At 38.6% G+C, this 16,248-nt stretch overlaps 1 protein-coding gene across 1 annotated transcript; it reads right to left on the minus strand.

Annotated features, from left to right (window-relative positions):
- Window positions 1-5,783: 5,783 nt before the first annotated feature.
- On the minus strand, window positions 5,784-11,879 carry IFT27 (intraflagellar transport 27). The gene is made up of 7 exons (XM_063308560.1): window positions 11,598-11,879; window positions 9,842-9,921; window positions 9,170-9,229; window positions 7,036-7,095; window positions 6,468-6,585; window positions 6,082-6,191; window positions 5,784-5,937 (listed from the first exon to the last, which is right to left on the minus strand). The coding sequence occupies exons 1-7, from the start codon at window positions 11,629-11,631 to the stop codon at window positions 5,839-5,841; spliced, it is 561 nt and encodes a 186-aa protein (XP_063164630.1). The 5' UTR covers window positions 11,632-11,879; the 3' UTR covers window positions 5,784-5,838.
- Window positions 11,880-16,248: the final 4,369 nt, after the last annotated feature.

Genomic DNA, 16,248 nt, shown 5'->3' on the forward strand with positions numbered 1-16,248 from the left:
TACTCCACATTCATTTACTGCATTCAACCTCACAAGGAAAGCAAGGTTCAAAATGCACGGAAATTGGGGGAGAGGCCATTGTGTGTGGCCCCATCTCCTACCTGATTTCTAGCCAAGGTGATGTCAGCCTTTTGAAGTAGTCCAGAAAAGCAGCACTAATCATGAGTACTAACACCACCTTTATTGTAAGGTTACAGTAATGGAATCTTGCTAGTCTGAAAGCACCTCTCCCCTCCCTTTTACCCTCCCAAAAACTAGGGAAGGTCCCTTCTGACACTGTTTTTCCACCCCCATCTCTCCTTCGGACTCAGATTTTATCAGACAGTTGTCTAGGCTGCAGCTGTTCCTCCTGTCTCCCAAGGTCATTCCCACATACCATTAGAGATGTATTCTAGCAACCGCCTAAGTGGAACTATTCTCTCTCCAACCATCAGTCTTTTTTTAAGATGCATTTTTGTTAAAATAGTGAAATATAAAAGAGAAAAAGAAAGCAAATAAGTTAAAGCAAAAGACTACTAAATATAGATTAAAAGCAGTATGAAAAAACTTTCCAGTAATACTCTCCCCCCCTCCCTTCCAGTTGTGTCCCCAACCACTGAATAGAATTTAGGTATCTATATTTTTCACTGAACATTAAAGCTTGTTGCTAATTTCTGCTTAAGTCCTAGAAACCATATTCCAAGTGACTAAATTTGCCCTGCTGTGTAACGTGTTGTATGTAAGGGAGCCATTGCTGCTTGAATTTGTTATGTTAAACTTCTGTTATGGATACATACTGTCAACTTTGCCGTTACAGCATATCCTCCAATTTTAGTCTCCCAAACTGACATTAGCAAGGTTTCTCTTTTCCAGTGTTGTGCTGAGTTTGTTTTTGAAGTTGTTAACAAATATTTTAGTAAGCTGTGATGTTTTATATTTCTGGAATTACACCTAATAAAAATATATGTGGTTTCAGTTTGAAATGTATTGTTTAGGATTTTTTTTGAGTATTTTGATTATTTTTTTATGGTACTTTTGAGTTTTTTAACAAAACTGCCATATGTGGTAGAATTGTTCCTGCTTTGCTGTGGCATTTCCAACCATCAATCTTGATTCATGCTGTTCCTGACTATTTTCACATTGCTAGAGGGACAAATAAAACCATTTTGTCAGCAACTACCAACTCTGTCTATCCCTGTCTTCTAATATCTCAGTATCTTTAAATGATCTGGTTATTTAATCTCTTATTTTATCACATCTATATGTAGCCCATCAGTCTCTCTCCCTACCATAGTCCATTATCTTGCTTTTCTCCTGACCCTTCCCAAATCTTGCCTTCATACAGTCCATCTTGTTGCATCTCAAACGTTTCCAAGCCCTTGCTCTCTGATATGGCAGCAAACAAATTTGTTGCTGACCGCTGCATTGCTAGGAGACAAACACATGCCTGGCCTTGTGCGGGCCAGTTCCGCCTGAGTGCCTAAAGTCACATATCTCCAGCATCATATCCAACACTGAAAAGCAGATGGTAAAATAAATGAGAGCAGTCTTGCTAGGGGAATGAAGGGGATGCCTGCTCAGGATAACCCTAATTCAAATATATTTCCACTCATATAATACCCTGATTATCGCATTTCAGTCCTTCCCTAGCACTGTGAAATAAACAGTAATCTTAGGTTTCAGTATCAACTGGAACATACAAATGGACTACACAGCAGGAGAAAGGTGTGGTCTCTATCTAGGATTTAACATGAAAATATACTTGGTCAATTAAAAACAGGACAAAGTTGAGAGAGAGATGGTGGGCTTTACTAAAAGGGAAAAAGACTCATGCCCAGTGCTAAAATTTGTCATATTTTCCATACTGATGACATTCATAAGTAATGACCACAGAGACAAGAAATAATTGGTACAATTTCAACTTAGTGAAGGAAAAACAAGTATATAGATAGTAGTCTGCTCCGAAGATGACTCCTTTTTAGCTATGTGCTCTCTACCCCTTCTCTTCTGCTGTCACTTCCGTTTAGCCATTTTTCCTATCCGTAACGAAAGAAAGGCACACCATGTAGAGTAGTATGGAGATAATGTTGAAGGATTGCAAGAATGGTTATGTAAACATCAACTCAGCCCTGAGATAGGGAGGAGGGGAGTGAGAAATAAATTCAAGATTATCCCATCTTGATTCTCTTTGGTATTAGGGGTGACAATATTCTGTTACTATACCCTACAACAATAGAGCGCCACTAATCATTGCAGTCTTGCTTCTTGATCTGGCCTACCTCGAAGGGCTGAAATCAATCTTGAAAATCTTCAGGGTTATCTCTGTACTCTATGCAGCACTAGACTGGGTTCGACAACACAGCTATCAACAGCAGAAGTATCAGCAGTTGTGATTCAATCAGTTGCCTAAGAAAAACTTCAACCATGAGAATGTGGAGAATGGAAAGAGCTTTGTTAGGGACTCAGCTTTTGCAGCTCTCCCACTAAAACTGGGTTTAATCTACCCCTTTGACACAACCATTTGTTAGCCACAAACTGAAATTTGGTATGAATACCAATGTAATTCACCAGTGTTATTGCTGCATATTATACCTGTTAATTCCCCCCACAAAATATAGACATTTTAAAGAAAATTACTTTTTAAAGGATGGTAGCTAAAAACATGTTCACGTATCATTATGAATCTTGGTAAAGAGTTTAGACTGCCTATATTTAAGTTACAGATGTTTATGTTTTTCCTATGCTAGATTATCAGAGAACTGAATTTTGCTTTTCTTAATGTTAATCCAGAACCAAGTACAACGTTGGACCGGGCTATCTTCATAATGACCTAGTGCAGAGTAGGCCATTTCATGTGTAGATTGCTCTCCCAATCATATCATGGGATTTCTGCAGTTACCCACGTGAAAAACCTGCCATGTTCCATGCGGCCTCTGAGCTCATTATGTAAGTACAATCAATGGTTATCAATGGCCTGGATTCAATCCATCTACATTTTACTATACAAGGGAGCTTAATAGATCAGTTCTAAGAAATGATCTGGTATTTTTCTTTAAACCTGCATAGATTCTTAAAGCACAAATCTATCAAGTCCATCCAAGATTCCATATCCGCCTATCTGTTTGATGACCTGAATTTGACCCCTATTCCTTTTCTCCTTGGAGAAACATCATCATCAAATAATCGTCAATCACATGTTTTTTGCTGCCTTCTGACAAGTGCAAATAGGACAGTGCGACTACGTAGCTCACAGAAGTTAAGAGAACTTTGTATCTGAGTATCCCAAACAAATATAAATCTTCATTCAGGATCATGATAGCAAAACCAGGAATTGAAAACCTTTGACAGTTCTAACTTCCACTGAGCCACTGCAAGACTGGAAGTATGGCATTTCCCAAACTGCCTGACATTTTCATTTCGCAATTTTATCTGCCAATTATTTCAGCTTAATGAGTTGCACTTGGAAAATGAAGAAGCAAATAAAGGTAACTTGAAGAATGCAATGTCCTGTTAGAATGGCTTGCTTTCTTGTACTTCCCAAACACAGCTTTATCTGTTGATTTTATTCCTCCTTCCTTCAGCTACTACTCAATTATGCTGAAAATGGGTTGAACAGCTAACTGCATGGATTGAAACAATGAATGTATCCATATCACTTCTGACTATTCAGCAATATACAGCAACATTAATATTAATAAGGGGGGATGCAGCAGGGTACAGTTGGGCTGTGCAAAGCACTCAGATGGATGCTTTGTGAAAGAACCAAAGCATGCCATCAAACCTACTGCTCAAGTGTCAAGGGAGCTGCATCTTTCAAAGGCTTTGTGCAGCAATTTCAATTAAATTCAAAATTGTTTTGTGTCTATGCACACATACTCAGGTGGTCAGGAAAGGTGCACAGCCCTTATCAGATTTAAATCTGAAGATGCATTTAATTAAATATTGATACACTCAGAATTGTCTGTAGTTTGTGACATGACTCTTCAACTCAAACTCAATACATTTGATATGGTCTTTAAATTGCAGATTTTGCTTTCTTAACGAGCCAGATGACCTTTTGCAAAGAGCAATGAGCAGCCACAACAAGCAAAAAAGAAAGCAAGCAGATTCAAGAAGAGTAACATTTTTAGAAAGCAACTCTAAACTGTAGCAAATTAAAAGGAAGCAGACGTAGGCAAGAGCTATCCATTTCTTATAACAGGAATAAAGTATTTTCTCCTCTGGTAGCAAGAGAGCCCTGATTGTTTGAAATCTTGCCTTTTTTATATAATCCAAATTTATCCAAGCACCGCACCAACTTCATTTTTTTGGTTCATTCATCTTATATGTAATAAGTTTGTTTTTTCTGTTCTTGATTTAAAAGGCAGATTCAGATTGCTAAATCAATAAAAACCTATTTCATGGTTATGTGTTAATGTTTACTAAAAGATCAGCCAACAGACTTCTTGCCTTCATCAACAAGGCCTAAACAATTTGCAAGAAACATCTCTTTTTGTAAGTCTTACTAACATGGATTCCTATAATATGCTGAACTGATCACCTCATATTATGAGTTAATGAGATCCAGCAAGTACTGTTTTAATATGCCCTCCTCATATTTTTATTTGTAGAACATGTATTGAAACTCATAAGCTTTTACTAACTATAGTAAAATCTATGTATGCAGGAGCTAATGGTATGTGTACATATATATTTCATTGTTAGTGCGTTTTGTTGAACTTCCACATTATTCTTCAATAAAAGAAAATCTATGTTTTTAAAAATGTAACTTCAAAAACTAACATGTTTTTGTTGGAGTTATATCAAATTCTATTTGTATGGATTGTGTCATTTTGTTTGAAATTAAATCTATGATGGCTTTCTTTCCCATTCCTAGTGGGGGATATTAATATTATTCAAATGGTGTTTTTTTTAAAAATAATGGGATATTTTGGAACTACGTGCAGTCTGTTATGACCTGCTTTGAGGCCCTGGAACAGGGAAGAAAATCAGAATAAATAAATACATTATGACAAGTGTTTCCAGTATAATTTTTCATCTTAAAATAAACACTTTATTATTCCTAGTAGATTCTTTGTATACCATTATGGAGATGTTAAAAGCCCGTCAGTTACAATTTCATGATATGAACAACAATGGTAAAATATGAAGAAACCCTGGAGAATTAATCTCCTAACCTTTAATTTGTTTAAAACAACAACATGGTATTAATAATGATGTTGTGCAAAGTGACATCTCACCCCTTATCCTCCATTAAAATGATTGGTACCCCTGCAGTTAGAAAAGGGCAACAAGAAAAGCCTATGACAGTGGTTTAGTTACTAACATCCAAACAGAACTCCACCAGGTGATATTCTGAGATGGCAGAAACAAAGCTGCAGAACAAGAGACTGTGAATTATGAATTAATCCATTTCTACCTTTAGAAAACTAGAGTTAAAACATTACTTTTATGTCTATTTCTGGACAGCAACTAATTATCTATTTGGTATAACTTAACTGTATGAAACAGATTCTCCAGCTGGTTGGGATGTAAAGAGTATGTGACATGTTGTCTGATAATTTTTTGATAGATTTCTCCTTATGGAAATTTCTCAAATATTTCACAGTATTTAAATCCTGAACTCATGAATCCATGCAAAAATAACCAAAAAAACAATGTTTCTTGCAAAAAGGTCCATCACAGGATAAAAAAATAAGCATATGAGATTTGAAATAACAGTTGAAGAACTGTAATTCTCTATGATGGAAAACAAATGACCATACAACAAAAACCTACTTTCCATTTTCATATGATTTTGCCTGTGTTTGTGTGTGTGTGTGTTTTGTTTGAATCCAGCGTACTGCATTTAAGGACACCTCACACCAGCGAATGAAAGATTTCTACTTTCTCTTTGTACAGTCGGTGGAAAGAATTTGCCACAATGTGAAAAGGAGCTTCAAAATTTTCCATCTCTTTCTGTAAAGGGAAAAAGAAACAATAACAAATGGGGGAGTAGAGTTACTTCATCAAATACTGCATAAACCAACCAAAGTATTCTAGCTTTTCCTTAAAAAGAAAATAAATGCATTTACATATATCCAGTAAAATGAAGACACTCACTACTGATATCTCACAGTATTCCAGGCCATTTGTTTCTGCCCACTGTTGTGCCTGTTTGCGCTCTACAACTCTCCTATCAAATAAATCAATCTTATTGCCCACCAGGACACCTTAAAAAACAAAAAGAAAAGAATATTGGATTGTTACAGATAAGCAAGCTAACAGGTTAAAAAGACTGAAAAATGAATTGTCTGACATTTATCAAGAGGAAAAGATCACAAAGGAATCACCTAGAATATAAATTTTACATGCCTGCATTGCATGACTGAGTAAACTGAAGAAAGCCATCCTAATTACTTGGATTTCAGGTTCTGTTTTCCACCATATTTAATGAGTATGAGATGTAAAAACAAAATATATATGCAAAAATATTTAAAAGTTCCTACCTGGAATATGAATTCCTGATGTTTGGATTCTCAGCCTTTCTAGCCACTTAGCAGAGTTATTGAAAGATTGCTCATTGGTGACATCATACACAATGCACAGGGCATTGGGCTGTTCCCACTATATAGTAAAAGGAAAACACTATCAATTCTGCTGAAATAAACAAAATCAATCACCCATATAACCCTAAATCCTCTATAAGAAAATGATAAAATTAGAAGCATAATAAAACCCAGTTTAAAAATAAAAGAGTCTGATTTTTAAAAAATCCAGAATCCATTCCATATGGAAATATCGTTTCCTTACAAAGGGGGATATTTTTCTAATTTTTAAATTTTATCCAAAAATTTTAAAATAAGAACCACAGCATCTAAGCAAACAGCAGATTCTCCAGGAGAAAAGACCGGACCCCCTCATTTTCTCATCATAGCAATATTATTAGGATTTTTGTTTTATCTTATTGTTTTGCAGTGGTAATTGAGGTACTTACAAAAACAAAGCAAAACAAAACCTAACAGGCTTTAATTAATGTGGAAGTCAGGTTTGTTGAACGAAGACTTTTATACTTGCCAATTTGTCTAGTATTTCAGAAAAGAGTTCTTTGCCTGCTGAATCAAAGAGGAAGAGTTCCTGAAAATAGAACAAATATATTGTTTAATTAAAAAATATTCCATAGTGAGGGCTCTGGTGGGAATGGCTGTCCGAGCGGCTGTGCCCGCTGTTTTGGCGGGCAGAGCGGAGAGCGTGGTGGCTTTTTTCGGGCTCAGGAAGGCTTTCCTGAAGCCCAGAACTGTTCTCTGGATCAAGAATACCTGGAATTAACCCATTTGCCCTCTGGAACTGTGGCTTGCAGTCTGGGGATTGCAAACACCGTTTTGCGGTCAATGGTAAGAGCACCGGGAGGCGGGGACGTCACCATTTCCAAGCTGTGCTGTAGCCTTAAAGGGATACTAAGACCAGCCACCCCATTTCTAAATCACCAATTTGTTTTTTTTAAAGTATATGTACCCCAAGAGAGGCTTTCTACAGTGAGAAGCTGGTTCTCTTGGTGCTTAACGTTGTTTTTGGGATTACTTTTTAATTTTTTTTTTTTCATTTTGGATTTCGTTTTCTGTCCAAAGGAAGTATCAAAGATTGAGCAAATAATTGTTTTCCTGTTATTATTTTTGTGTTAAATTTGAAGATCTTAGCATTTTCTTACATTGAATCAGCTGATTTGAACCTTCAGCTTTGTCTTCATTTTCCCTTGAGAACAGTCTGTTAACTTTCACTCTCTGTAAACAACTTCCCATATCTTTGACTTTTGCTGATTAAGCTCCTAGGGGGCGCCATAATCTACTGCAGTGAAACATGGAGGATTTCAAACAAATTCTTTCTGACCTTCACCAGAGCTTCAAACAAAAATCTTCTGACTTTTATCAGATCTTTATGCAAGATATCCAGGTTATTGCAGAAAATATGAGAGCCATTATGTGCCATCAGGTTGGGGATCTGGTGGATGAAATTGAGGAAACTAAGAGTGATATAAAGGTTTCTTCTAAGACTGAGATTGGGATTGATCTGGTGGAATGCCATGTAAAGATCCTGGAATTTTTGAGGGGGGCAGCTGGGCTGTTCTATTTTAAGAAAAAAGCTCTGTGCATATCTTGGAAACATGTAACTGCTCTGGTTTACGTTTGCAGTTGAAAGCTGGTCTTGTTGCGGGTCAAGAGGAGATGCCTGAGGTGGTCTTGCCTAGTTATCTGGGAATGGTTTGAACCTGCTGGACCTGAGGAAGTGACAGGGTCCTTAGGACTGTGAGCTAACCCACCTGCTATTTAGATCCATGGCCCTCCTGGCTTGTGAAAGTGGCCTGGGAGGTGTTGTGTGAGTGGGTTCTAGTGGTGGTGAATTCTTCTTTGAGTGAGGTGGCTGTTCCTTTACCACTTAAAGAGGCCTTGTTTGCCCCCCTCTCAAGAAGCCACCGCTAGACCCTGTTATACTGGACAATTTTCATCCAGTATCTACCCTCCCCTTTTTGGGGAAGGTTGTTGAGAAGGTGGTTGCGCAACAGCTCCAGAGGGCCTTGGATGAAGCAGATTATCTGGATGCTTTTCAGTCAGGATTCAGACACAGGTATGGGATGGAAATGGCATTGGTCATGCTTTCGGATGATTTATGGCATGGGCAGGATGGGAGTTGTGCATCCATCCTTGCCCTACTTGACCTCTCAGCAGCTTTTGATGCCATTGACCATGGTATCCTTCTGGATCGGCTCAGAGTATTGGAGGTAGGTGGCAAGGTGTCGTGCTAGTTCACCTCCTTTCTTTGGGGTCGATTCCAGATGGTTATGATTGGGGAGCAGAGGTCCTGCCCTCAGCCCCTACTATGTGTATGTTTTTAACTGCTTTTATTGTTCTGTATTTGTAAGTCATCCGGAGTCCATGGGAGTTGGTGGCTATAATAAATTTAAAATAATAATAATATAACTAATACAAATAGTTATGATTGTTTACATGTTTTTAATTTGGGGAAATCCAGATTAGAAGATTCAGAGACAATGAAGTGTCATCCCTATTTCTGCACAGCCAATATTAAAGTTCCACATGCAGTTGAAGGCAAATAGCTAAACTCATTTAACAAAATGCAAACAAAATCTCTGAGAAAACTGACAGCTCAATGAGCTTTTAAAAAAAATCTCAATCTAAATCATAGCTAATCTTACCACACTATTATTTGTCCCTGGAATAGGTACTGTCTTCATCAGTAGCTCCACTCCTATTGTCTGTCAGTCAGAATGTGAAAAATATGTCAGACAACATAAAATAAAGTCAGTTTACTTTCACATTGTTTGCCTGGAATCAATAGAACCCATTAGGTCTCTCAAGTGACCCTGCACAATACCAGCGCTAGACATTTTTCAGAGAAACTCAAATTTGAATATTGGATACTAAGATCTTGGCTGAAAAAACAAAATTAGGCTGAAAAATGATTTATTAACTGTAATTTAAATACCTTTTTACTGTAAGCCTTTAATGTTTACTCTAAATTGCTTAGGAAAGGGTTCACATATATATTTAACCAACAATCTAAAGTAACACAAGTCAATTTCAAATGGAAAATGTACATGCAGAAGTCAGATTAGCACTGTTCGTGCCAGCTCCAAATTGAGCTTCTACATAAACAGGCTGCTGAATGGGGTGCCTGTTCCCCCTTTTTTGTGTGTATGTATGTAGTGGAGAATGGAGTGGAATATATAGTTTTGCACCTGAAAATAACTGGTTGGATAAAGGTATAAACTGGCCGTAACATTTTAAAAAGGTTGTTCCAATACTGATTAAAGATCCATAATTAATTCTTATTTCCTCAGTATCTCTGATTCTATTATAAGGCTCACCAGGGTATAGTTTTTCTGAAAATGAGCCCCATCATTGCAGAACATCTGGACCAAAGCAGTCTTCCCCACAGCTGAATCACCTGCATCACAAACGGAAGAAAATGCCCTTTGATTAAGCCACTTCTACTGAAGAAATTGTGAGTTCTCTTCCATTTTATTATCATTTACTATGTTAAGCAACAAACAGTTCTTTGCTATGCTTTCTATGGAAAGCCTAAGCCCATTGAAATCCAAGGGCAAGTCAAGGGTACAAACATAGTGCCCTCCAGGCTTCCTGGCTGATTTGAGTTTAATTTTGTATTTAGTTTCTTTAAAAAAATTGCTTGAAGTTAAATAGGAAGCAGGCATGCTGTAGAATGAAGCACCAACCTCCAGCATCCTCTTTATAATTGGTATGTGGGACAAATTCCATGCTTGGGATAATTACGAACAGAATTAAACAATAAAGCTCCCATTAGAATACTATTTCAATCTATGGTGAATTGGCAGTTCAAATATCATATATAGTTCTGGACATCAAGCACCTCAGAAAGGATACTATAAAGCTGAAAACGTACATGTAAAGGCATAAAAAATAATAAAAATTTAGAGCAGGTCTACACAACTTCTAGAGGCCACACTGATAAATTAAAAGTAATCACAGGCCACAAAGAATAGCTGGTGTGCTATCAGCCAGCAGCATCAGTGAAGGCTGGAGTTGCTTGGCAGAGTGTTTTTTGGGTGGCAGATTCTTCCTGATGGTGAATTATTGAGTTTTTTAAAAATGCCAATGGCCTACACAAGGCTGCTCGGCAGCCTGCATGTTGTGCAGGCCTGATTTAGAACATAGATGTACAGCTCACAACTTGGGAGTTTTGGTATTTCCTATACAGCATACTATTGTCAATGTCATACTACAGGTATTTACTCAGCTGCCCTTACCACTTCCTTCTCCACCAGCAACACACCCTATATCTGTCTTAACTTACTGTTCTAGTCCACCCTGATTCTGATCACCCACTGCAGACCCTGAGCCAATGCAGTGTAGATCCTGGCAATGCAGATGTTCTGATGGGTTTTGTGAGAGACTAATGGCAGATGGGGGGCGGGGGGAAGTCTTTATGAAGGGTTCTGGGAAATTTTTTTTTTTTGGTTAACAGCAGTTCTATTACAGTACTGCAGCCTGAAAAAGCTTGAAAGACCCTGGATTTAGAGATGCTGAATGACACACAAGCTAACAGGCATTTAGGGTCAGAACACAGTCTTATAAAGGTAACAAAATGATATAATGTGTGCTAAGTCTAACTGCCTTGGAGGTAATGCTCACTGGCTAAAAATTACAGCACAGTAATTGGAACACACGACTTGCATGAAGGAAATCTTTAAGTTTCAGATAGTTGGCATCTCCAGGTAAGACAGGAGAAACTCCAGCCCGAACTGTTGCAAAGCAGCAACTTGCAAGAGACTGGGTTCACACTACTCCTAAGCCTAAGGTCAGTTTAGCAACAGTTTACTGAAAATACCAACATCGCACCAAACCAAATAAGCCACAATATGGCTTAGCTGCTAAATTTAAGGTTAGGAGGAATCTCAGCCTACTGAGAATAGAGCAGATTCCTCTCCCTATTTCCAAGTAAGCCTATTTATTTTATGTGCAGTTTTAGATGGGAAGCTGCTGGGAAGCAACTGAGTTTTCTGACCCAAGACTTGGTTTAGGAATATCCAGGCCCCGTAAAGAGATACAACTGAAACAGCGGTGGCCAGTTTGGGGACTCACCCGCCACGATGCATTTGGCAGCCAGCTTCACCATGGCTTGTATTGCTCTTCACGGTAAAAATGGGCCTTCGGGGAACCTGTGCATTTAAACTGAGGTTTAAGAGATTAAACGGGGCCCAGAGACATCACGTCTTCATGGAGTCGGGCGGGGGGGCTGCAGTAGAGATAGAGACCCTGCTAGAAGAAGGGTTGCTATGAGTTCCACGGTGGAGGACACAATAAAGTCCCACATTCAATCCCTTCTGCTCTCAGTCGCAGCGAAAAACAATCCGACGCTCTCTTAGCAACAGTTCACGAAGTACGCCGCTACCACCCATTCGCTGATGCCCCCATTGGAGGATTCCAAATTGGAAAAGTCGATTGGTTAAGCGCCTCGCCAGATAGTTTCTGTTGGCTGTCACTTTCACGTTTTCCTGCCTTTTGGCCAGAGCACCGCCCATGGCCTCATTGTATTGGTTTCCAGCATATGCCGCTCAAAAGAAAATCAGTTTGCGATTGATAGGATCGATAGTCAATCTCTTTTCCATCGGGATGACGCCGTCCCTACCCCTCCACTCTCAGGCAAAGGATGATGTCATTCGAAGCAACAATTTTAGCAAGCGTTGGCCTTAGCGTTTTTCCTCTACCCAGTAATTTATGATACCCCTAAGAGACTATTTTATGATTGGTTAAATGCAGATGGATTGTACCATTTGGACAGAACGGTCTTTTTTGTTTGTATATAAATCTTCACAGAAAAGTTTGTTCTGAGTGATGAGAGAATCATTTACAAATTTAGTTGTGCTTTTTCTGGAGTTTCCATTTAGGCCCCAGAGGGATGGAGAATAGAATGAACAGCCTCTTTCAAACACCCCCCCCCCCGCAGTTCTAAATAGTGGACTTTCTTACACCGCTCTTTAGCTCTGATGGACTGTACTTTCTCGCGTCTGGCTCTCTCCACGCAAGGTTAACTGAGTTTTTGGCGCCTGCGCAGTCTGCTGCAGCCGCTCCCTGCCCCCATCCTGCGTTAGGAGAGGGCAGCGAAGGGTTCAGGCCGTTGTTCGTTCGAGGCATTTCTCCAACCACCGGTGCCCTCAACCGCTCCTGCCCCCGCTTCTTTATGATTGACTGACAGCCACGTTTAAGGCTTGTGCAACCACTGCCCTCAAATCTGTGTGGAGACGAAATGGCCCTGCTTCCAGTTGGTTGCTGAGTAGCTTCTGCTATTGCACCGCACAGAATGGAGCACCTCCCTTCATGCCTTCCCAAGCAAAAGCAAAAGGAAACGAAATCATCATCATTATTATTGGTATTATTTTACATGCATTTTTTTCCCCTTGAAGGAGTTCAAAATGGAACAGTTGGTCTTGTGAATCACACTAAGGCCAGCATACCCGTTTGCAGGCATATTTTCTCCTAACTTCCTCACCTGTCCAGCTTCTGTAAGGCTGCCCTTATTGTCAAAATCATTGTCTTTGGTGGGGGACAAAATGGAGAATGATTTAAGGCTGCCTCAAAGGATGAATCCTGGTTTGAACAACCAGGGTTGTTGTGAACCAGACCATAGCAGCAAGCTGGCTCCTATGTAAGACAAAATGCTGTAAAAGTAATGCATTTGGGATGGTAAAATTAAATGACCAGAACAGCCTCAATAAGAAAAGGGGTCTCTTGAAGTGTAAAATGGATGTTTCCTTATTTCAGTTATCACAGCTCAAGGATATGTTTATCTTTTCAGACTGGAAACAGTTCTGTACTAGCGAAACCTTAAGTGCATTAATTCTCTGTGGCTGATGGGGTCAAGGTAGTAGCTATCAAGGAAGTGTGCGAAACGCTTGACATAACAGAGAAAAGTTGCCTATGATATTCCCTTGGAACCTACAAGTTACAGTTCAATTCCCTCTTGTACTCATTTTCTTAAGATTCAATTCACACTATATTTCACCTTCCTTTCTGTAGAAGTTAACAGTTTTGTTTTTATTTTGCAAACTGGTGAGGCAGTCAGAAAGTGTGAGAGACAGATCTAGGGAAAAAAAAGTTATCATTACAGTGCCAATATAACTTATTCTGAGTATACTATAAAATCAGTGTCTTTAAAAATCTCGGTCAGTCCACCCTGAGAAGTTGTCAAACATAACAGTTCTAGAAAAAAAATGAGAAATTCCAAAAGAAGGACAACAGCCAAACAAAACAGAGAATGAAAATAGATGATGAAGAAACCATTATTCAAGGTTTAGGATTTTTGATATTACCAATCAGTTTTTCAGTTGCTGCTTTTTTTGTCTTGTAAGCATATGGTCATAATATCATTGAGAGGGTCTAGCCATCTTGTCTTGTACTGGCCTCTTTTCTATTGCCTTCAATTTTTGCAGGTTCATAATACTTCAGATTAAATGTGGTTAGCAGTTTTCAAATAATTAAAAGGCTGAAATATAAAAATGAACAGATAGAGTGTGATTATTAAAAAAGAAAAGGCAGACAAAGCAGCTGCAGAGCAAACTTAAACTAAATTCAGACTTCACACTAAGCCATGGCTTGTTTATCTGGTTTGTTAAGCCACAATTATACTCTCTTCTTCTTTATATGCTGAATATATATTAATTGGAAGAAGATGACCATGGTTTTAGAACTGGAGGAAGAAACATCAATAACCTGCGCTATACTGATGATGCTACTCTGACAATATGATTTCCAATCTGTAGTAACGAAAGTCAAGGAACACAGTGAAGCAAGGGTCTAATATAGGCTAAACTAATCAGTATGCAGCCTTAGAATTGACAGTGAAATTATGATGAATAGCCTCTGCCTTTAGTAATGGAACAGACAGTCAAGGAATATGCCACAGACTAGCACTTGGTAGTGTAGCAATGAAAGAAAAGATACTCAAAGGCTGTGATGTGTTTTACCTACAACAATCAGAATCATGTGGGCAATGTTTTTCCCTGTGACACTATGGAAGCAAAAGTTGGACTTTGAAGAAGCAGGATAGAAAGAGAATTGACACTTTCGGTGTTGGAGAAGACTTCTAAGCATACCATGGATAGCCAAGGAAACAGACATACGGATTATAGACCAAACCAATCCAGAGTTCTCAATGAGACCCAGATGGCCAGCTCAAATCATCATATTTTAGATATATTATGTGAAGCCCTAGCTCTCTTGGTAGTCTATAATGCTGGGAAAGGTGGAAGGAAAGAGAAGAGGAGGGTGACTAGCAGCAAGGGGGATGGATTCAGTTACAGTTGTGATGGATGTACAATTGGAAGAGTTGAAGGGCCAGATGATGATGCAGAATGTCTATCTATGTGATTGCTGAAATTGATACTGACTTAGTAACACATAATCAAGCCATAATTACTGGGCTTGGAGAACATGCTAAGCCACAAATCACAATAGCTGGTTTGCAGTCAAAAGCAAACCACAATATGGTTTGATATGTGTGCACTTAGCTTTATGTTAACTGGAAAAGTGCTGCAGGGCAGACTATCTCCAACTGTAAAAGTACTTGGGCCATATGAAATTCGAATAACAATTTGGATCTTATTCTGTGCACATTTACTAATAAGTTCTATTAAGATTACTGATAGTTATTTTATTTTTATTTATTTATTTTCTATCCCACCTTTTTTTAAAATAAATAACTCAAGGTAGCAAACTAATACTCCTTCCTCCTCCTATTTTCCCCACAACAACAACCCTGTGAGGTGAGTTGGGCTGAGAGTGACTGGCCCAAGGTCACCCAGCCGGCTTTCAAATAATTTAAGAGTTGGATTCTGATCAAGTTCATTCATCCCCTTAGAGGTAAGCCACATCATATTTAACCATAATTTATTGAATAAACCACAATTGGCTAGTTCACACAGTATGCTAAGCCATAAAGCGTGGGTTACAAACCACAATGTTTCCCACTTTTTCAGCAAGGAGTTCAAGATGGTGCACATACTTTTCTCTCTGCATTTACATTTGCAACAACCCTGGAAGATAGGTTAATTTGAAAGATAGAGACTTGCAGAAAAAAATAGTTTTCTAGCAACAGGGAGTGGTAATAGAACAGCAATTTGCATCAATAATTGTTGATAGATTTCTAATACAACCTTATATAAATTTTACATACGTTCTTTTGTTTGGGGTTTTAATTAGATAAATAATTAAAGAAAGATATGAAAAATGTCTTATCCAAGCACTAGGAATTCTGCTCAGTTTTCATTTTAAGAATTAACCAATCTGTACTGAGACATTGTCAGAGCCAGTTTGATGTAGTGGTTAATGCACCAGGCTAGAAACCAGGAGACCGTGAGTTCCAGTTCTGCCTTAGGCACAAAGCCAGCTGGGTGACCTTGGGCCAGTCACTCTCAGCCCTAGGAACAAGGCAGTGGCAAACCACTTCTGAAAATCATGCCAATTAAACTGCAGGGACCTGTCCAGGCAGTCACCAGGAGTCAACACTGACTCAAAGGCACAATATATATTTGTTCTGGCTGCACTCTGGCTGTGTTTGTGCATCATGTTATGCCATTATATGGTTTCTTTGATTTTGGTGTAGTATATTATATTAGCCCAGCCAGTGGAAGTTTAGTCAACAAACCATTGTGTAGTGTAGTATCTGAATCCACTTACAGACTCAACAAGATTTAGGGGATAGGAAGTTTATTACTATTTTTAAATGAGAGTTGAA

The sequence above is a fragment of the Candoia aspera genome, chromosome 7 (genome assembly GCF_035149785.1).
Source record: "Candoia aspera isolate rCanAsp1 chromosome 7, rCanAsp1.hap2, whole genome shotgun sequence".
In the NCBI taxonomy this organism is placed as follows: Eukaryota; Metazoa; Chordata; class Lepidosauria; order Squamata; family Boidae; genus Candoia; species Candoia aspera.